At 40.0% G+C, this 23,715-nt stretch overlaps 1 protein-coding gene across 2 annotated transcripts; it reads right to left on the bottom strand.

Moving 5' to 3' along the window:
- Positions 1–744: 744 nt before the first annotated feature.
- On the bottom strand, positions 745–23,432 carry LOC129820157 (myelin protein zero-like protein 1). 2 transcript variants are annotated; one of them, XM_055877107.1, is made up of 6 exons: positions 22,927–23,432; positions 19,252–19,424; positions 17,986–18,199; positions 17,366–17,495; positions 14,213–14,333; positions 745–5,004 (listed from the first exon to the last, which is right to left on the bottom strand). In XM_055877107.1, exons 1-6 carry the CDS (start codon positions 22,997–22,999, stop codon positions 4,903–4,905), a joined length of 813 nt encoding a protein of 270 aa, XP_055733082.1. In that variant the 5' UTR covers positions 23,000–23,432; the 3' UTR covers positions 745–4,902. The 2 variants fall into 2 exon arrangements, with proteins under 2 accessions (XP_055733082.1, XP_055733091.1); XM_055877116.1 differs by having other exon boundaries at positions 14,225–14,333.
- Positions 23,433–23,715: the final 283 nt, after the last annotated feature.

Here is a 23,715-nt window from a genome sequence, read left to right as displayed (position 1 = left end):
TGGCCTTCACTGGAATAGAACAGGTCTCTTCCATGGAAATGAGAACTGAGATGACAAATAATATCACCAGCACTTACAGCAGCAGTAACACACAAATTCTTATCATACTCAAACATCAGTGGTAAGACATTTTGTCACACGTGATAACCATCAGAGCTTCTGGGTTGAGGACCCTGGTGGTTGACAAAATGTATCTCTGATTTATGTTCCTCTGAACTCCAATTAGTGGCTACATGAGATTTAATTTTGGTAGTAATAGCTTAACAGTGAAAATGTGACAGTGCTGTCAACAGGCATCTTCCATGCATAATCAGAACAGATGTTGATAGTAACGCTAATTGAATTCTCCAGAACAGAAGGATGATGGTGACAAATAGGCAGGTTACATACATATTTTAATCACTGTCCATATGGGCAATCAAGAAGCCATTTTTTCCCTAATGCCAATTAAATCGCCAAGTGGAAGATCTTGTATCTTAATACTAGGATTTGTCAATTATGTTTAAAACACATGGTTATATGTATGCAGTGGCCACACTGTGACTTACCTGGCTGCTGGCCTCTGACATGCAAAATGTGTTTGGGTAAGAGTAGGTTAGAGTTTCCCCTAGACACTAGGGGAAACTTCACCCCGCAGCAAGTTTGCAGCAAGTTTGGAATGACTTCAAATGCTTGACTTGCAGCATTCCATCTGGTAAACAACCCAAAACACAATCTTTGTAAACATTGACAAAGACATTTGAATCAGGAAATGGCTTTTATATAACATTGATAATCAGATACAGAGGATTATGTTTTTCTATATGTATAAAAAAAAACATACATACAATGAAGGAAGAAAATAAATTAGATAAATTAGAGAGCAGGTGTTCAAGTTGGTAGATGAAATACAAAAAGGCACTAAATGTACTACATTCCAGTTAAGACATCGAACAGAAGAAGAAAAATAAAATCATATAGTGCTTGTGGTCTTTGATATGCGGGATATAGTGCAGGTTTTGCAACATACAATATTATATAAACAAGCACCAAATGACATACACTATATTGCTACTTAACAGCTAAAAGTACAACTTCACACTTAAGACACGTAACAGTGGAATGGGTTTTGTAAACTGTACTTATCCAAACTTTGACACCGTCATTTTTTGAGCATTTGAGCTTACTGTAAACGAAACGCCTTTTCATAATGCATAATCAAGGACAATACTACCTTAACTATTACCACACACACACGCACTAACACTGCACAAGCACAAGCTACAGTATTTGATGATTTTTTTGGAATGTAAATTGTCAATAACTTTTGCTATATTTTGCAGGACTAGTGGATAAGGCAGTTTTGGAATACAGGAATGACGCTTCCTCTAGCACTCTTGGGTGATCAAAACCATTTTGTCAACAGCGAAAACATAGTTAAAAACACTAAAGACGGATTTTTAAGACATGACAGTGGAAGGCTCAGCATCAAGACAGAGCATAAAAAATAAAAAAAAGATACACAATATCAAATTGGAATTCTGAAACACATATTTGATTATTTTGTTAAAACACCAAGAGGTACTACCATTGAGCAGAAAGGAATGAATTACAGTAAGGAGCACTATATTTTACATACATTAAACTATCCATATGCATAAATGTTGGTCGGGGTAAGACAACTGCATTTTGAAACAAATGAAAACATTAAGAGATGTTGAATGTCCCGATTTAGACTTGGTTTCGATTCTCCTCATTAGGACTGAAAACGACATTTGGGTTTTGGGGGTGTGCTTTGATGTGGGTGTCTAGCGTGTGTTCGAACATGGAGCACTTTCACTCTGCCGGGAACAGTACAGTTACAGTCACTCACCTTTCTAGATAACTTGAAACAGTGTAACCAGGTATTGTGTCTGGAAGTAGCCTAGCCGAGCTAGCAAGCTGGTCAACTTAATTTGCCAATTAGCTTCAGCTAGCTGGCGTGGGACCTTGGCAAAAATTGGTTTGACTTTGGATAGGCCATCTGTGGGGCTAGTTAGGGACCATCAATAAATTACACTATATAAATGGAACAAAAATTTCTTGTTGCACACCTTTTGTCTCATTAATTGCTGTGAATATTTGTACATGAATTTCAACAATTTACAGTTGGTTTAAGGTCAAGTCATTGACATTTGGAGCTATTTGCATTTAAAAAATATTGTCCCATGTACATTGTGTAATTCACTGATGGTCCCCAACTACCCTCATAAGGATATCTAATGTCAAACCAAATTCAACATGGACATTATATCAGGTCGCGTGCAGCTGCACTCCAAATTAATGATTACTTGGGTGCTGCCAGCTGTGGACAGGATTGAAATAACAGTTATCCTGGGGTTGAGTTTATGGTACCCTTCATTCCATGACACACAACTTTTTCCTCACAAATCTGTTTTGTACGAGACTGACTTTATGACCCAAATTATCCTATTTACACTTTGTAGTCAATTTTGACACTAAAATAGATGTTTGACTCATAGACACCACATAGCCTCTTTTCAAAAGAAAAAAGTTGCTTATTACGTTCAGTTGCTCTTTAAAACGGACTATTAATGCATCTCTTCAATCAAACATGATTGACTCATTGGAATAGAAACATTTGGCTTTGTAACATAAAATAAGACTTTTATGAACTTTGAATATATTAAAAGCACAGTGATACATCAAAGTAGAGTAATTAATGGAAGATATTTGGCCCATGATATCAGTCTCACATGATCACATGAAATCTAAAACAGATGTCAAAACGAAAATATGTCAAACATGGTTTTTGTCATAATTAGTTGTGCTCAGTTAATAAATTACATGTAAACAGTGTATAATATCTATACAATAAAAGCAAGGTCAAAAAAAAATTGGTCATTGTCCATGTTTCCATTTAACAGTTCAGTTTCTAAGCCAGTGGCAGGTATGGTTTCAGACATGGATATATCAATGCAATGTGCCAACCTATAGGACAATACACAAACTCTACACCAAAGTAATTTCACCATGAGGCTTTCCATGGCTGTGTACCGGCGTGATATATGGAGTTAATCTAAATATGTTACAAGGTAACAATTTTGTTAAGGCAACATGATTGCAGACAAAACACCAATGCATTTCAGTTATCCTATAACTAAACCATAATTTTAACATCCAATGTGTTGGACTGAGCTGATGGTTAACATGTTGCTATCATGGTCCCTGGATTGTAAAACAGAAAACTGATTACTACGCATGCAGTTAATGCACAGTGCCTTCAGAAAGTATTCACACCCCTTGACTTTTTCCAAATTTTGTTGTGTTACAGCCTGAATTTAAAAAAGATTATATTGAGATTGTGTCATTGGCCTACACACAATGTCAAAGTGGAATTATGTTTTCATCCATTTTTACAAGGAGTTTACTCAACCCCTTTGTTATGGCAAGCCTAAATAAATTCAGGAGTAAAATGTGCTTAACAAGTCACATAATAAGTTGCATGGACTTAGTGTGTGCAAGAATAGAGTTTAACATGATTTTTGAATGACTACCTCATCTCGGCACCCCACACTTTAAATTGACTGAGGGCCCTCAGTCAAGCAGTGAATTTCAAACACAGATTTAACCACAAGGAAAGCATTGGTAAATGGGGGGGGGGGGGGGGGGGGATAAGCAAACATTGAATATCCCTTGGTGAAGTTATTAATTACATTTTGGAGGGTGTATCAATAAACCCAGTCACTGCAAATATACAGGTGTCCTTCCTAACTCTGTTGCCGGAGAGGAAGGAAACCGCTCAGTCCAATGGTGACTATAAAACAGTTAGTTTAATGGCTGTGATAGGAGAAAACTGAGGGTGGATCAACAACATTGTAGTCACTCCACAATACTAACCTAAGTGACAGAGTGAAAAGAAGGAAGCCTGTACAGAAAAAAAAAACATGCATTTTGTTTGCAATAAAGTAAAACTTCAAAAAATGTGGCAAAGAAATTAACTTTATGTCCTGAATACAAAGAGATATGTTTGGGGCAAAGCCGACAACACATCACTGAGTAACACGCATGGTGGTGGCAGCATCATTTTACAGGTAACATGCTTGTTATTGGTAAGGACTAGGGAGTTTGTGGGGGAAAAAATAAAGGGAATAGAGCCAAGCACAGGCAAAAATCCTAGAGGAAATCCTGGTTCAGTCTGCATTCCAACAGACACTAGGAGACAAATTCACCTTTCAGGACAATAACCTAAAACACAAGGCCAAATACACACTGGAATTGCTTACAAAGACGACATTAATATTCCTGATTGTCCTAGTTACAGTTTAGACTTAAATGGGCTTGGAAATCTATGGTAAGACTTAGAAATGGCTGTCTAGCAATGATCAACAACTAACTTCACAGAGATTGAAGAATATTAAAATATATGTGCAAATACTGTACAATTTAGGTGTGCAAAGCTCTTAGAGACTTACCCAGAACGACTCACAGCTGTGATAACTGCCAAAGGTGATTCTAAATTTTATATTTCATCTTCAATAAATTTGCTAACAAAAACATGTTTTCACTGTCATTATGGGGTATTGTGGGTAGCTGGGTAAAAAAAAAAAAAGTACCCATTTAAAATTCAGGCTGTAACACAATAAAATGTGGAGTACGTCAAGGGGTATGAATACTTTCTGAAGGCAGTGTTTCTCTAATCTCTGTGTTGTATTATTGTATTGAAAGCCTTGGTAGCGTAACTGTTTTATCACACACATGAACATGCAATGAATGCTTTCTGCAGACAAAAGGAGAAATTAATGACAAAAAAACTATCTTTCAAAACATCATAAATTCTAACCTTGTATTTAAACAACCCCCACCCACCCATCCCAAAGCAGCGAGCTATGGTGGCCTGTCCCTTTTGGTCTCCAGTTCTCTTCAGTTTTTCCTTATGTCAGCGTAGACCACTGGCTCCATCTTGTGGAATGAGTTGGGGTTCTTGGTGCCTGAGTGATCCAACTGGGCGTATATCACAGGTCCCTGTTGTGATGAGCATATGGATGGGTGGGGAGATCAGGAAAAGGGGAGGGGGGGGAAGGCTGTGTTAGTTAAAATACATGTCAAACTGGTTCAGCTGTTAAGTTCAAATGGCCGACTGCAGATGGAAGCCTGTAACAATGCCAGATTGTAGCACAAAATACCCCCCCCCCCCCCCGGGACTACATCTGGGCTGCTCTTGTCATCTTCAGGGTGAAATTTCTAACCCCCACTGAGCACTAACCTAAGAATCACAAAACAAAACAAATTTAAATAGAAAAATGAAAATCATAGGAAACATACAGTGCCTTCAGAAAATATTCATACCCCTTGACTTACAGTATTCAAAATGTTGTTGCGTTAGAGCCTGAATTCACAATTCTCACCCATCTACACACAATACCCCATAATGGCAACGTGAAGCCAATTACATAAGTATTCACACCCGAGTCAATACTTTGTAGAAGCACCTTTGGCAGTGATTACAGCTGTGAGTCTTCCTGGGTAAATATAAGAGCTGTGGCTCCTGAGTGGCGCAGCAGTCTAAGGCACAGCATTAAGTGCTAAAAGGCATCACTGGTTCGATTCCAGGCTGTATCACAACCAGCCATGATTGGAAGTCCCATAGCGCGGAGCACAATTGGCCCAGCGTCGTCCGGGTTTGGCCGGTGTAGACCGTCATTGTAAATAAGATATATATATATTTTTTTTTAAACTGACTTGCCTAGTTAAATAAAAGGTTAAATGGAAAATAATATTTAAAAAAAGCTTTTGCCAAGTATTATTATTATTTGTTTTCAAGCCCTGTCAAATTGGTTGTTGGTCATTGCTAGACAACTATTTAAGTCTTGCCATAGATTTAAGTCAAAACTGTAACTCTGCCACATTCACCGTCTTCTGGTAAGCAATTCCAGTGTATATTTCACCTTGTGTTTTAGGTTATTGTCCTGCTGAAAGGTGAATTTGTCTCCCAGTGTCTGGTGGAATGCAGACTCAACCATGTTTTCCTCTAGGATTTTGCCTGTGGTTAGCTCCATTACATTTAAACCCAAAAACTCTAACACACAAAGAGTGAACTTTGGGACAATATTTCTAAGCTAAGAATGTATCTAAAGGATCTAAAGAATAATCAAGTCATATTGCTTTTCATTTTGTGATGCTATTAAAAACTGTATAAACTAAAATACTGTAACTTGAAGAGCTTTCACACTGTATGTCAGGTTAACATCCTTTATGTTGTGTAGGAAATATCAAGAACAATGAAACTATTTTTGTTAAGATAGGAATGTGATTTTAGTTTTCGAACGAGAACATAGTTAATGTGCAACGGACATGAAAACTAAGCCACGCTCCGAGTGAGGTCAGAAGAGTGTGTCAGTGTGATGGAACCGCCCTTTTCAACCAGAGTGCTTAAAAGGACTCGCTAAGGATTAACGGACCAGCAGAAGTGAAGCATGAGCTAAATGTTGAAATGGTTGAAACTCTAAAACCAGAAAACGTGTAGCCAGGCTGAAAATGGTTAGAACTTTAAATCTCCACACGAGGTGAAGAAGATAAAGACTAGACCAAAACATTTGACCGTCTGCATCTGTAAAAGTGGTCCTAGAACTTTGACTATCTACTCGAGGAAGAAAAGCAGAAAGAAGCTCACCTCAGACAATCACTGGGGAATCATTTAAGCCACAGACAACTAAGGACATTGTGACCTCTGATGGACAATCAGAGCCTTACACCCACGGGAGAGCCCACCGAAACATCCTTCCGACAGGGCATGGTTCTGACCGAGATAGACGAAAGAAGGCATTCACCACATAAATACATTCGTTACTTTCTTACCAAGCAGACAGTGGTTCATGTGCAAGGCATATGTTTAATGTGAGAATAGTTATAGAAATGTATCCACTATAAATGTCCATTACTCTATCTCCCCCCAATCCATCTGTGTAATAAGCCGTCATATCTTGTCAGTCCACTGGGGACTTTTGTCTCGTGTAAGAGTATGAGTATTCTGTGTTATTATTTAGTTAATTAGTAAGTAAATACATTTGTGTAGTACTGAATAATCACAAAAGGCTGGGGTTCTTGTGGATTCAAGAGGTCTGCGACGTTCAGAATGAGACTGATATGAGGTAATGATTAATAAGTGACTTTTCGATAAATAACTGATATATATACAATCTTCCGAATTAAACTCAAGATAACTCGTTAACTTCTTATGGCTGCAGGGGCAGTATTGAGTTGCTTGGATGAAAGGTGCACAGAGGTGCCCAGAGTAAACGGCCTGCTCCTCAGTCATAGTTGCTAATATATGCATATTATTATTAGTATTGGATAGAAAACACTCTGAAGTTTCTAAAACGGTTTGAATTATGTCTGAGTATAACAAAACTCATATGGCAGGCAAAAACCTGAGAAGAAATCCAACCAGGAAGTGAGAAATCTGAGGTTGCTCGATTTTCAACTCATCGCCTATTGAAAACACAGTAGGATATGGATCTGTTTGCACTTCCTATGGCTTCCACTAGATGTCAACAGTCTGTAGAACCTTGAATGAAGCTTCTACTGTGATGTGGAGCCGGATGGGAGCTGTTTGAGTCAGTGGTGTGGCAGAGAGCCAGGTCCTGGTCAAGCGCATTTCACATGATAGGGACTTGCGGTCCATTACTTCTATAGGCACAAAGGAATTCTCCGGTTGGAACGTTATTGAATATTTATGATAACAACATCCTAAAGATTGATTCTATTCTTAGTTTGACAAGTTTCTTTGACCTGTAATATAACTTTTTGAAGTTTTCGTCCGACGTTCGGCTGGACCTACACGAGCGTTTGGATTTGTTTACCAAACACAAATAGCTATTTGGACATAACAAACATTTCTTGTTGAAGTGGGAGTCATGGGAGTGCATTCCGACGAAGATCAGCAAAGTGAAGATTTATAATGCTTTTTATGAGTTTTGTTGACTGCACAATTTGGCGGGTAACTGTATGGCTTACTTTTGTGGCTGAACGCTATTCTCAAATTATTGAATATTGTGCTTTTGCCGTAAAGATTTTTGAAATCTGACACAGCGGTTACATTAAGAACAAGTGTGTCTAATTCTATGTAAAACATGTATCTTTCAAAGTTTATGATGAGTATTTATGTTATTTGACGTGGCTCTCTGCAATTTCTAAACATGGCGCCAATGTAAACTGAGGTTTTTGGATATAAATATGAACTTAATCGAACAAAACATATATGTATTGTGTAACAAAGTCCTATGAGTGTCATCTGATGAAGATCATCAAAGGTTAGTGATCCATTTTCTCTCTATTTCTGCTTTTTGTGACTCCTGTCTTTGGCTGGAAAAATAGCTGTTTTTCTGTGATTTTGCAGTGACCTAAAATAATCGTTTGTGGTGCTTTCGCTGTAAAGCCTATTTGAAATCGGACACTGTGGTGGGATTAACAACAAGATTACATTTAAAATAGTATAAGATACATGTATGTTTGAGGAATTTTAATTATGAGATTTCTGTTGTTTGAATTTGGCGCCCTGCACTTTCACTGGCTGTTGTCATATCATCCCGTTAACGGGATTGCAGCCATAAGAAGTTAAACAACTTCTTCCGTGGTACCCCTAGTCCTAATGAGTACATTTTTACACAAGTATTTTAAAATCGAGTAACAATTAAACATAGTTAGTTGATTCGATACATAAATCATCAGATTATATTAGTCACGTCACTACACAAGCATAACCAAAACACGATGCAGCCACCACTACACTTGAAAATATGTACAGTGGTAATCAGTAATATTTATTTTGGATTTGCCCCAAACATAACACGTATTCACAACAAAAAGTTAATTGCTTTGCCAGATTGTTTTACAGTATTACTTTAGCGCCTTGTTGCAAACAGGATGCATGTTTTGGAATATTTTTTTTAATTCTGTACAGGCTTCGTTCTTTTCACTAACTCATTTAGGTTAGTATTGTGGAGTAACTATAATGTTGTTGATCCATCCTCAGTTATCCTATCACAGCCATGTAACTGCTTTAATATCACCATTGGCCTCATGATGAAATCCCTGAGTTGCTTCCTTCCTCTCCTGCAACTGAGTTAGGAAGGACGCCTGTATCTTTGTAGTGAATGGGTGTATTGATACACCATGCAAAATGTTATTAATAACTTCACCATGCTCAAAGGGAAATTCAATGTCTGCTTTTTTCATTTTTTACCCATCTACCAATAGGTGCCCTTCTTGGCAAAGCATTTGAAAACCTGCCTGGTCTTTGTGGTTGAACATGTGTTTGAAATTCACTGCTTGACTGATGAACCTTACAGACAATTGTATGTGTGGGATACAGAGATGAGGTAGTCATTCAAAAATTATGTTAAACACTATTATTGCACACAGAGTGAGTCAATGCAACTTATTATTTGACTTAAGCAAATTTTAACCCCTGAACTTATTTAGGCTTGCCATAAAAAAAAGAGGTTGAACATTTCAGCTTTACATAAAAATAACTAACAATTGTCTACATTTCTGAAAACATAATTCCACCTCGACCTTATGGGGTATTGTGTGTAGGCCAGTGACAAAAAAATCTAAATTTAAATCAATTTAGAATTCAGGCTGTAACACAACTAAATGTGGACAAAGTCAAGGGGTGTGAATACTTTCTGAAGGCACTGTAGATGGGGAGGAAACGACACACAAACAACTGAAAAGTACAGTACAGTACACAGGAATGTAGCCACCACAGATCTGCCCCGACACGTCTCTGAATGTAATAAGGGAAAGGCGCCTCTCATGACGTCCCTCACAAGATCAGCAAACGAAACCAGTCGACCAGCAAAGTTGACCGTAAACAAACGCCTCTCAGAGAGACATAAAGCATATAAGGTTCTTCTTTTCCCAGACATAATCCTACAATATCAGTTTAAACTCCTATGAACATTCATAAGCAATGCATAACACCTTCATAGGCACTAAATGAACATCTATGCATGCTTATGTCAGCAACAGCAGCTTCGCAAAAGGATATGCCGTGACATTCCGGCCTGCTGCTGTTGTTGAGTTCAACCTAAATGAGAGGTCTCATACAATACTTGTTAATGTACTTGTTAATGTACTAACTTGTTAATCACCAACCTTAGTACTGGAAAGCTACAGGATGCATGGGCTTTTGTTTCAGTCCAGCACCAAAACACCTCATCAATTCAATAATAATTGATGACTATTTGGATCAGGTGGGTCATCAGGTGGGTCACATTTTACTATATACATGCACGGACTGGTTTGGGTTTTTACTTTACCTTCTATAACAGTATTTGAATGTTTGGTTTGTTAAATGTGATAGACTGTGTGCAACGCCCATTTTTATAGTTTACACCGCTACTTCTCTCGGCTATATCTCCATGACACATTCCACGCAGAATGTGTTGTTGTTCCTTGACCACAAGACACTTGCGTTCAGTCTGCATGGTCAATGCAGCACAAGCAGCAATGTTGATGACAACGATGCCGTTTTCACTTTGCTTCTTAATATAAATCCACTAGCATTCTATAATTACACGTTTGTGTTTCTTACATCTGCAAAAGGCTAGTTTGTCTTTTCTTAGCAAGTTGGGCCGAAATCGTGTTAGCCGCTAATACTAAATCGCTAGTTAGCTAGCTACCCTAGCTAATAAATGTAGAGTCAGAGTAAACATAACTAGCTATACAGCCCGATAGTACCAGTAATGGTGTAGAATCAGCATGTTTGTGCAACAGTGTCTTCTAAAAAAGGAATACGTAAATATGTTAGCTACATGAAGTAGCTAAGAGAAAACATTCAATGGTCACGCAAGTGTTTTGCTCTAAATCGGAAGTTAAATCGCAATTGCAATATTTGGTTAAAAATAAGGTCTAGATTGGTTGCCCGTATCGTGCAGCCCTACGTAGCATCATATAAATAATCTCAAATGAGTGCAGGAAATGCAGAAATGTATAAATTATTTTAAGTTGAACTGAACTGTATAAAACAATCAGACTGGAGAAAGACCCTTTAAATTAACTTAGAATGTATGTGCTGCCACCCTAGGGTAACACACTACTCATAAAGCAAAACGTAGAACTTTTATACCGTCATACTGTCAACATAAAAAGAAAATACTGTGATTAGATTATATTTTGTCCATATCACCCTAGTCCACATCCCATGCCAATTGTTGTGTAAATCCATCTACGCGTCAACCCCAAATGAATGGGAAAGACAAGCAATGCAAAAATGGTGCTTATCTTTTCCATTGACTTTAGTTTGAGGCATATACAGTGGCAAGAAAACGTATGTGAACCCTTTGGAATTACCTGGATTTCTGCATAAACTGAACAAATGATCTGATCTTTATCTAAGTCACAACAATAGACAAACATAGTGTGCTTAAACTAATAAAACACAATTTATTGTATTTTTCTTGTCTATATTGAATACAGAATTTAAACATTCACAGTGTAGGTTGGAAAAAGTATGTGAACCCCTAAGCTAATGACTTCTCCAAAAGCTAATTGGAGTCAGGAGTCAGCTAACCTGGAGTCCAATCAATGAGACTAGTTTGGAGATGTTGGTTAGAGCTGCCTTGCCCTATAAAAAAATCTCACAAAATTTGAGTTTGCTATTCACAAGAAGCATTGGCTGATGAGAACCATGCCTCGAACAAAAGAGATGTCAGAAGACCTAAGATTAAGAATTGTTGACCTGCATAAAGCTGTAAATGGTTACAAAAGTCTATAAAAGCCTTGATGTTCATCAATCCATGGCAATACAAATTGTCTATGAATGGAGAAAGTTCAGCACTGTTGCTACTCTCCCTAGGAGTGGCCGTCCTGCAAAGATGACTGCAAGAGCAAAGCTCAGAATGCTCAATGAGGTTAAGAATCCTACAGTGTCAGCTCTGGAACATGCTAACATCTCTGTTGACGCGTCTAAGATACGTATAATACTAAACAAGAATGGTTTTCATGGGAGGACACCACGGAAGAAACCACTGCTGTACAAAAAAAACATTGCTGCACGTCTGAAATTTGCAAAAGTGCACCTGGATGTTCCACAGCGCAACTGGCAAAATATTCTGTGGACAGATTAAATGACATTAGAGTTTTTTGGAAGGAACACAGGACACTGTGTGGAGAAAAAAAGGCACAGCACACCAACATCAAAACCTCATCCCAACTGTAACGTATGGTGGCGGGAGCATCATAGTTTGGGGCTGATTTGCTGCCTCAGGGCCTGGACAGCTTGCTATCATCGACGGAAAAATGAATTCCCAAGTTTATCAAGACATTTTGCAGGAGAATGTTAGGCTATCTGTCCGCCAATTGAAGCTCAAAAAAAGTTGGGTGATGCAAAAGGACTACGACCCAAAACACAGAAGTAAATCAACAACAGAATGGCTTCAACAGAAGAAAATACGTCTTCTGGAGTGGCCCAGTCAGTCCTGACCTCAACCCAATTGAGATGCTGTGGAATGACCTCAAGAGAGCAGTTCACACCAGACATCCCATGAATATTGCTGAACTGAAACAGTTTTGTAAAGAGGAATGGTCCAAAATTCCTTCTGACCGTTGTGCAGGTCTGATCCGCAACTATTGCTGCCAAAGGAGGGTCAACCCGTTATTAAATCCAAGTGTTCACATACTTTTTCCACACTGCACTGTGAATGTTTACATGGTGTATTCAATAAAGACATGAAACGTATAATTGTTTGTGTGTTATTAGTTTAAGCAGACTGTGTTTGTTCATTGTTGTGACCTAGATGAAGATCAGATCAAATATTATGACCAATTTATGCAGAAATCCAGGTATTTCCAAAGGGTTCACATACTTTTTCTTGCCACTGTAGTTGGACCTACACAACACATGGCCTGGGACATGGACTCATCTCGACATTAGACTACTTTCTGAGGTCTGGAAACAAATGACAAATTACATTTGAGTGTATTAATACCTGTGATTGGTTAGGGAGTGTGTCCACCTGGGTTGTGTTCAGTAGATCGAATAGTCAACATTTTGTTACAATGTTCCTGTACTTAACACGACCCTGGTTTTCCAGGTCTGAAATCAGATGGATGAAAAACGAAAGAACAAGCAAACACAGAAGCCATCAAGGAGATCAGCTTGAAACCCTATGCTGTAGTAGTCAAATGTTGGCTTGTCAATGATGGTAATAGAGTTGGTCAGAGCACAAATAGATCTGGACGAGGGTAATGCTGTAGTGCAGATGAAATCCTGCGACTAGCGAGGTTTGGCTGCCAGACAACCTGCCCGCTCGACCCCATTCCCTCCTCCAGACGATCTCTGGAGACCTTCTCCCATTCCTCATCAACTCATCCCGGGCCACTGGCTGCATCCCCTCCGACTTCAAAATGGCCCGAGTCGCTCTCCTCCTCAAGAAACCAACACTCGACTCATCTGACGTCAAAAACTATAGACCAATATCCCTTCTTTCTAAAACACTTTAGCGCACGATCTTCTTGACCCAAACCAGTCAGGCTTCAAGACGTGTCACTCAACAGACTGCTCTTCTCTGTGTCACAGAGGCTCTCCGCACTGCCAAAGCCGACTCTCTCCTCTGTTCTCATCCTCCTACGTCTATATGCTGCCTTCGACCCGACCTAAAAACAAGAAGCGGTGCAGATTCTAATCCAGGCACTTGTCATCTTCCATCTGGATTACTGCAATTTGCTGTTGGCTCCGTGCTAGTGCCATCAAACACCTGCCACTGCAGCGTTTTCAACCTTCCTAAGTACTCCAATGTCACCCCACTCCTCCGCACACCACTGGCTTCCAGTCAAAGCTTGCATCAACTACAAGACCATGGTGCTTGCCTACGGAGCAGCAAGAGGAACTGCCTCTCCCTACCTTCAGGCTACGCTCAAACCCTACAACCCAACCTGAGCACTCCGTACTGCAACCTCTGGTCTCTTGGCATTCCTAACCCTACGGGAGGCCAGCTCCTAGTCCAAGCTCTTACGAAACTTACTATGCCTGTAACATGTGGTTGTCCCACCTAACCATCTTAAGATGAATGCACTAACTGTAAGTTGCTCTGGATAAGCGCGTCTGCTAAATTACAAAACATGTCAAATGTAGTGCATCTCAGCTCTAGTTAGTTAGTGGATCCCTCTCCACCCTGTAAGTGTCCCCTGGGCGATGGTGGGTATGGATGGTTGGTTTGTCACTCACTGTAGCTCCTACCTGGACCGGTGTGGAGTGGCTGCTACACCTGGAGCCCTTCAAGCTGGACTCTGGTTTCTTCCCCCCCGGGCGTGTGGCGTGGGAGCTCACACTCTCCACTGACGTGCAGCTAGTTTTTGGGCCGGGTGAGGGGTTTGCAAACCAGAGGTTTGTTTTGTGCAGTTCGGGAAGCGTTGGCACACAGAGAAATAGGCGACATGGACACATACAGACATGGATACACACAGGAGAAGACTTACGGGACAAAAATGCAAATGAGAAATGGGCAGATTCTACATGGGTTATGTGGCACATTTTTAAATGACTGCTCCTAGTGGTTGGGAGGAGAGGTTTGCAGGAGTGACAGACATTGGGTAGAGACACTGTACTGGAAGATTAACAAAGCATTTGTATGGGCACCAGGAGCAAATTCAAATAAAGATCGTCTTTCAACCTATGGAAGACAATAACTGATCAACTAAGAAAAAGCATCAACTTAACAAAAGAAGTTACTTAAAAAACAATTAGTTTACCTAATAGCCTATACTACAATCAATTGGTCAATAAGAAAAGAGAATAAATAAAGAAGTGGATTAGAGAAAAACAACATTCCCCACCCCAAAGATGTGGTCACCCACGAGAGATTAGTTGTGTGTACATACCAATGTCAATCAGTCGTCCACTAAACACTGAAGAGCAAACATGGCACTCTAAAGAAACACACACACCATGTATATGTCCCAAATGGCACCTTATGCCCTAAATAGTGCACTACGTTGGACAAGAGCCCTATAGGCCCTGGTCAATAGTAGTGCACATAATATAGAAAATAGTGTGCCATTTGAGACACACCCCATATCCTCCATTTTGAATAATAAGATCAGTTTGTTCACTCTACAAGATCTCAGCTCACATCTAACCAGGGGATGTATTAAGCATTTTAGAGTAGGATAAACTATAGAAAAAACATGTACATTTGATTTAAAATACATCAAATATAATTTATACATTTAAAAAATGATTCTAGACATGAATCTGAGCTGGCAGGTAGTCTAGCAATTAGAGCGTTGGTCCTGTAACCGAAAGGTCGTTGGATCGAACCCCTGAGCCGACAAGTTGAAAAATCTGTAGTTGTGCCCTTGAGCAAGGCACTTAACCCTAATTGCTCATGTAAGCTAAATGACTAAAAGGTCATCTTGAAACTGTTAGCATTTAGTTTTTTGTGAGACTTGAAGAACATGTGTATGTCGTTCAGAAGGTATGTTAGAGGAAACATGACAGTGAGACAGAAGAGGGAGGGATTAGTGGTTAGTAGTGGATGAGTGACATGTGAGTGGTAGACAACAACATGAACGTTAGATGACAAGCCAAGCTTAACGATGCGCTTTTTAATACTTCACTGTGGGCACTGACAGACATGATATCTCTCGTCTTTCTACATTGTTGTCAATAATTATGGTGGATTTGGATGATAGGCTAATTAATTAATTAATTATCTAATTATTATTAAAAACATTCCGAATTGAGTCTAAATGCATCGTTTTAACCGCAGTGTTAAAAAAAAGTATCTATTTAAATCTAATGTGATATCCACCCAAACAAAATGATTTAGCCCAGATAATTTAATGAAAACATAAAGTTGCACACATTGGTGTTTTATACCCATTACAATCAGGGAGGGGCAACTTTGATGGCAGTGGGGGCCACAAAATCTGAACTCATGAGGAGCCGTAGTGGCTTGCGGGTCTGCGTACCCACGTCCATGCATGCAGTCAGAGCTGGCCCTAGCATTTTGGTGGCATTATTGCAATTCTACACATTTTACCATGGGGCAGAGGGAAGATTTTGCAATTGTATAATTCATTTTATGCAATTATACTAATTTTGCCATGGGGCGGAGATTCCCTCCCCCCCAGTTTTACAGCGTACTTCCTGAATTCTACAAATTCTGCCATAGGGTAGAGAGCAATGTTTGCAGTTTTTAATATGATGTGAGAGTGACTAACAAAATAAAAAATGTGGTCCCCCTTCAGTAATTTGACCATGATTACTACAAGTTTAGATAGCTGGCAAGACAAACTTACCAATCTTAAAAATAGAAGCTGACATGGGCTAATTGAGTGACTGCAAGTGACTGACATCATGAGAAAACCGCTGATGCACAATCAAATTTTGAACTTGCACCTACTATTCTAATTCACAACATTAAGTTGAGACCCCTACTGAGTTGGGAGGAAATTGATTCGCGGGCCTACAAAAAGGGAGCTGCCGCCAATTGCCCATTCCTGCATTAAATCATCAGGAGTCCATCTTTTCGCTAAGTTTACGATTCCGTTAGTCAGCACTTCCCCTACTGACTTGGATGTGCGTCAACTAATTAGGTCATGAAAAAACATTGACACCAATCATGTGATGCAGAGAGAAGTCCCTAAACATCTAGTCAGAACTAGCGTGACGTCCTCTACTCATGTCTCTCATCCAGCCACGTCTTTCGAATTAGTTTTCATTTAAGGTTATTTCAGACAAACATTTTTTTATCAATCACAAACATGTTACTGTATTATTCCAAGAGAGGGCACAAGCGACAATCTACCATAACCCAACCCCCATATCCCATGCAGCGGAGTTAAGGACTGCTGACTAAGAACGTGTGTGTATTGGGAAGTAGAGAGAAGAGATGTTCACGACATGCCACACAACCAAACAGGCCATTAAAACATCAGTTTGAAAGTAGACCTCCATTCATTGCAAGGGTCGCTTTCAGAAAAAAAGACAACTATGAACATCTGATGCATAATTTCTGCAGAGATTTAAGTTCCTTTAACATTGGCCAGCATCCCTGTGGAATGCCTTTGACACCATGTAGAGTCCATGCCCTGACGAATTGAGGCTGTTCTGAGGACAAATGGGATGCAGCTCAATATGAGAAAGGTGTTCCTCATGTTTGGTATTCTCAGTGTATATCACCAAGATAAGAGTCCTCTGTGTGATTTCATTTGTTTGATCAAATATGTCATATTATTTCATTTTTAGATACCTCCTAAAATACTCTACGGATACTGACGGTCAGGTGTAATGATTGATACTGACCAAAGTAAAGTTATTCAAGTACTATTAAAGCGATCTACTACCTTGATGGTAATACAAGGGAGACTGCCTTACCCTTCGTATTCATGGGTGGTTTGATGCCTCTTGATGATCAAGCAGATAACCACAGAGATGACGATAAGCCCGATGACGGCGCCGCACACGGCGACCACTATGACGGCCGTGTTGTCTTGAGGGAGAGACTCTGCAAAACCAGACAACGTAAGCATCATCATACAACATAACAATTACGTTACAAAGTCACAGCTGTGCAAATATTACTAGGACCCTACACATTTTTTTTAATTGAACTTAGTAGGGAATTAATTAAATGTATTAATTATACATTAATTAAATGTCTATCATAATACATCAGTGAAAATGGGATTTGGGAATAAAATAAACGGAATTTGGAAAAACAAATAATACCAATTTTATGGGGCCCTATACTACCAGTTCAATGTTTGAGACGTTAAAAATCAGTGTTAGTGTTAAAATTGTGAATCTCTTGTACGAGTGTTTCTCAATCCCTGGTTAGTAAGATATGATTAATCGCTCAGTTGGTTTGTTAGGTGAAATGTATTTTCTGGCTGTTTTATTCTAAGTCATCCTTCAACGTGAGAGACTTCGGTCAGGTCCTATTTAAAAGTGAATTGAGTTTTGCTGTACTGTTGTGAATATATTTGCAAGTTTACCTTTGATGACGACCTTGAGCTGTGTCTGAGCGGCGGTGCCAGATATGTCAGGCGGGTTAATCACGGCACACGAGTAGGTGCCGTTGTCGTTGAACTGCGCCTCAATTAAATGAACCGAGGCATCTTTTTTGTTCAGGTCTCCTGCCCATTTCACCCTGTCTTTGAATTGAGCCACACTCCCTGGATAGTGGTTTGCAGAAGTGTAATAGAAAATCTAAAAAAAAATAAAAAATGATAGATTTAAAAAAATATATATATATGTAAGAATGACTGAAGAGAAAATAGATTGCGCAAGAATTGCACACAATGTCAGCGTCCCATATGACACCCTATTCCCTTTATAGTGCACTTCTTCTGAGTATGCCCATGGGGCTCTGGTCAAAAGTAATACACTAGGCTATATAGGGAATAGGTTGCCATTTGAGACATAGCCAATGACTAAGGACTCATAACAGGAAATGGGAAAGACAAGCAAACAGGTTTAACCGTTGGGATGCTTATGGCTTACCTACATGACTGGGTACTTTTGCCAAGCAACAGCAAAACTTCCCCTGATACTGTGCGTTATGTTCGTATCTGCTACTGTACCAAACTGATGGGCAATTTGTTTAGCATTTACATGACAGACAGATATCCTTAATAGTCATTTTGTTTAAAAGTTGAGTGGACAAATAGCCGTTTGCATTAGTGTGGTTGTTGGTGACTCCCTCTCCAACTGCACTCTGTTACGAGGCCGGATACAAGCACAGCATTATGGGCAAGATGAGCCAGCTAGCTAGATCTCTAGGGGAGGGAAATGGGAATAGGGGAACTAGTTACGCTTGTTCCTTCCATTTCTATTCAAATCCCAGCATTGCAAATATGAATTAACCTTCAGAAACTACTCTGTCAGGCTCAAAACTCTTTCCACATAAACAGGTCAAAGTTACTGCCTCAATGAGTTGTGGGTCATGTTCATTTGGCCACGCAAATGAAACAAAAATCTATATACATATTGCACTGAATTCAATGCTTAAGCTTGGAGAAACATGAAAGGGAAGGACGCAGATGGTCAGGAAGAAGTGGCCTAGAACATAACACAACCCTCCTCGGGCTCCTTTCCTTTCATTGGACCAGTCACAAACACACACGCAAACTCCCTCACTCTTTTCTGTGGCAGTGGGCCTACATAATACCAGGAAACATGTTGTGCTAGGACACCCATCGGTGGGAGATCTGAGGAAGCTCTTGGGAGTTTCATGGACCTCAGAAAAAGAAAGGACTCACGGAAACAGCGCTTCCGGCGTCGGATCCCGCCGGGCAAAACGACCAGGTGACTGTGGCTGCGCTGCTGATCACTTCCCTGGACTTGAAGGAACACTTGAGGATCCCCGTGGTGCCATTCTCAACCAGCACTTCCGCCGGGGCGTACAACTCTATAGCGAATGTTAGATTTACACCTGTTGATAAAGAACCAACATTCAATTTCTTGCTTAATGTATTCAACGTTAAGAAGCTGCGAGGGATTGGGACTCTATAGGCACTTATATGTATACATCAAAGCTTTGATGCTTTATAGCCGCTTGGCCTAAGTTTGCCTAATACATCAGACTGTTACCTTGGTTACCCCATGGATATTCAGTCTGAAAGAAGTCACAAGAGTCTCAAACCAGAATGTTGAATAAAACTATGTTAAAATGTACTTCCCCGGTTGTCCGTGCTGTTGGTCATTTTGACAGTAGTAAGTGAAGAAAATGTCCACACGAAAGTATTATTAACCTGACTTTTTGGGGTGCCGGTCTGTATATGGCTCTGTCGGCTTGTATTTTCAATCTCCTGAAGCATTGCACAATATGTAAACAATAGCCAAACGTTGTTGACCGAAGCACATTTCCTCGCATTCACCTGGAAGTACCTGCATCTCACTGCAAATTCAAAGTCAGCAACGTTCGTTCAGTGGTTTGGTTTCTCTCAGCCATTGTTTACATATTTTGCAAGTGTTTACTTTGTGTGTGAATTGCGCCAGTATTGAAAATACAAACCGACAGAACCATATACAGACCAGCATACTGAAAGTCGGGCTAATAACACTTCCCTGTGGAAATGTTGTCTCAGATTACCTCCAACAAAGACAAAATCAGCAGACAACAGGTCAAATAAATCCAAATGAAGTTTATTCAACATTCTGACTTGTAACGGGACTGTTTGTAAATGTTGAGCCTACAATGTAAGAGACGAAAGTGTAAGTCTTCCACTCTCGGATTCTAAAAGGCACTAGGCGTAAGTAATTTCCAGCTATCGGGAAAAAAGGATAGAGATATTCGCTTCTGTGTTCTTACAACAATCTGTGTTAGTGTTGTCTTGATACCAGTATCGCGATACTAGGAAGTAAGGAAGCAAAGGAAACAAAACATGAAGGAAAACAGTACTAATGTTAATAACAATAACAAAAAAACTGGCTTATGTTGTCACCCAGAGTCACATTTGTTTATTTTGCAAGCTATAGCACACAATATTTTACAAGAGTAGGTTATAAAAGGACCATAGAGTTAAGTCTGCTTCTGGGTTTTTGCCAAAGAAAATCTGGTATCGTGACACTGCTATTGTGACAACACTAATCTGCGTTTACTAGTTTTTCATAGCTTAAAGCCGATACAGCGAGTTGTTCAACAGATTTCTGTACATATTTCACAACATATTCTCCAGTTAGAGAGAGCCAGGTCAGAGAGGAAGGCATGCAGTGACAAAAACATGCTGACAGTGCAGAATGCAATAATAAAACAGCTGGACACTTTCCCTGCAAGCCTTTGAATTTCAAACCAACAGACTGTGTGCAAGCAACACACACATAGAAACCAAATCCATTGGAAGTGATATGATATGGCATCTCAAAAGTGCAGTAGACAACAAATGATGCGTTAAAATAACCATGACATTTTAACTTTTACACCAAAAAAAAACCCAGATAGAACAACGAGCCAGATGTTTCACCGGATGTATAAATCTGAAGCATCCGGTTTGAATTTCCACTACCCACCAAATATGGCGAGGAGAGGAAGCCAGTGGCCGAGTACGGAGCGAATTGGGCGAACATTCAGCAGATTTTCTTATCGAAGAAAAGCCTGATCTCAATTAGGGACGGACAATACCAGTATCGCGATACTCATTATTATCGTGGCAAGGAAACAAAGCACGAAGCAGATTTATCTTCTTTAGGAAAACAGCCCTAGTGTTGGAAGCAAACATCATGTTGTCATCCAGAAACACATGTATTTATTTTCCAAGCTATAGCACACAATGTTTTACATGCAGCAGGGGACCAAAGAGTTTGATCTCCTTCATGCTTTCATTTTTGCCATGGAAAAAAAAAACACTACTATACTTGTATTGCCCCTACACTAAGTTTTGTTGACCATTTCAAATCAAATCAAAATGTTGTCGACACATCTGCTGAATACAACAGGTGTAGACCTTACAATGAAATGTTTACTTACAAGCTCTTAACCAACAATGCTGTTCAAGAAATAGAGTTAATAAAATATTTACTAAATAAACTAAAGTTCAGAAAAATAACACAAATGTACATAACAATAACAATGGGGGGGGGGGGGGGGTGCTCCGGTACCGCTTGCCGTGCGGTAGCAGAGAGAACATTCTAGGACTTGGGTGACTGGAGTCTGACAATTTTTTGGGCCTTCCTGACACCGCCTAGTATATGGATCTCAGGAAGCTTGGCCCCAGTGATGTACTGGGCTGTACGCACGACCCTCTGTAGCGCCTTACGGTCAGATGCAGAGCAGTTGCCACACCAGGCGGTGATGCAACCGGTCAGGATGCTCTCGATGGTGCAGCTGTAGAACTTTTTGAGGATCTGGGGACCCATGCCAAATCTTTTCAGTCTCCTGAGGGGGAAAAGGTGTTGTCGTGCCCTCTTCACAACTGTCTTGGTATGTTTGGACCATGATAGTTTGTTGGTGATGTGGACACCAAGGAACTTGAAACTCTCAACCCGCTCCACTTCAGTGCTGTCGATGTTAATGGGGGCCTGTTCGGCCCTCCTTTTCCTATAGTCCACGATCAGCTCCTTTGTCTTGCTCACATTGAGAGGTTGTTGTCCTGGCACCACACTGCCAGGTCTCTGACCTCCCCCCTATTGGCTGTCTCATCGTTGTCTGTGATCAGGCCTACCACTGTTGTGTTGTCAGCAAACTTAATGGTGTTGGAGTCGTGTTTGTTTACAAGGAGTTCAAGTGTGAAATGTAGTTATTGCACATATGCTCCCTAACAGAAATATGCAAATACATGTTAGAATGCGCCAATAGGATCTCGCTAGTTTGTGCACGGCTTTACCCACCTCCTTGCCTGTTCTGCCCACTATAATTCTTTTCTCCCCCATTGAAAATTAAACAAATGAACTATCATAGTTATGAATATCGTTGCTAAAAATGACGAACTAAGTGAAATCTTTTTAACTTGCTGTGATTTGAATCTGTCATATTTAGCCAATAAGTTGGTCAATTCTTAGTTATCACGCCAAAACAATAGATTCTGAAATATTTAGATGTCATTAAGGCAACAACATGGGTCGAGTGTCACACCAACGGGCACACTCGCGTATCTTGAGATATTCTTTGGTTTTGTGCCAGCTAGTTACGTTACCTAGCAAACAAGTTAAACTAATCAGACCCCATAAATTAGGAATCTAACCAGCTAGCAAGTACTCTAGTTACTATCTCTATCACATGCCTTAATTAGAAATACGACTATCGTACCAAGTCACGCACTAACGTTACTAACTAAAGACAACTATTATCGTCGTTTAGCTAGGTACAGTAGCCAGCTAACTAAAGCATATTATGTTAGCAATTACCTAGCATGCAAACTACTGTATTGGCTAGCTGACTAGTTAGCTATCAACTATAGCGATCATATTGTTATCAGCTTAGCTAGAGCAGTACTTACCGAAAATAAGACAGAAGGTTATTCCACATAGTAAAGCACAATTGCACGCGGGGCTTGTCCGTCTTAGCTCCATAATTTAGAATGCATGAATATTGCCCCCTCCCTGTTTTTAGGTCTAACGTTAACCAGCGTCCAGCTGCTCATCCACTGCACCCTCTTCCTGTAAGCAATGTTCGTGGGGCGTTTAAGCCCTAAACAGCGCTTGACTGGCCGCTTCGTCTCCCAGGCTGCGTGCCGCTCTCAAGACCAGAGCCAACCGATACAAGTATCAACGAGCAACATTCAAACAGAACCAGAAAGCTAACGCCTAATGATGTGGAAACCAAGGCTTTCTGAAGCCTTTTGGGTTTTCACCAAATTGTGCTGAAAAATTGTTCATTACGCAGAGTTTTTAACACAATGACCATTAGTGACCTCTGCTGGTCAGTACTGAAAAGCAGCGTTTGATGTTCATATATATCACATCTCGTGGTGCAGTTGTTAGTCGTGGGTCTTAGCCTATTGTCACTTACAGGTTCGCACCTTCCATCGTACTTCCCTGTTTTGCTGTGAATCCCATTTTTTTTGCTGTCAAAAACGGTGAATCGATGGCATTATTTAGGATAGAAGCTTGGAATGAACGAGTGACGAATTTCCGGCCAAGGGTGGTCCATTTAAGATCATTCCTTCCTCCCTCGCCCTGCAAGTGTATACTCGTCAGACGTCATGACACGTCATCAGAAGTGTCCACTTCATTTCAGGGCTGAGGGGATAGAGTGAATATTTTAGGAGTTTGGATCAGTAGCGCTG

Source organism: Salvelinus fontinalis, chromosome 2 (assembly GCF_029448725.1).
Source record: "Salvelinus fontinalis isolate EN_2023a chromosome 2, ASM2944872v1, whole genome shotgun sequence".
Classification (NCBI taxonomy): Eukaryota; Metazoa; Chordata; class Actinopteri; order Salmoniformes; family Salmonidae; genus Salvelinus; species Salvelinus fontinalis.
This window is presented reverse-complemented; position numbering and strand designations above follow the sequence as displayed.

What these genes read in the sequence shown, in the direction of transcription:
- LOC129820157 (XM_055877107.1), bottom strand. Translation starts at nt 22,999, where the DNA reads ATGGAGCTAAGACGGACAAGCCCCGCGTGCAATTGTGCTTTACTATGT. An exon ending in AACCTTCTGTCTTATTTTCG is followed by an intron (nt 19,425 to 22,926) that starts GTAAGTACTGCT and finishes CTTTATCAACAG; the next exon opens with GTGTAAATCTAACATTCGCT. An exon ending in ACGCCGGAAGCGCTGTTTCC is followed by an intron (nt 18,200 to 19,251) that starts GTGAGTCCTTTC and finishes ATTTTTTTTTAG; the next exon opens with ATTTTCTATTACACTTCTGC.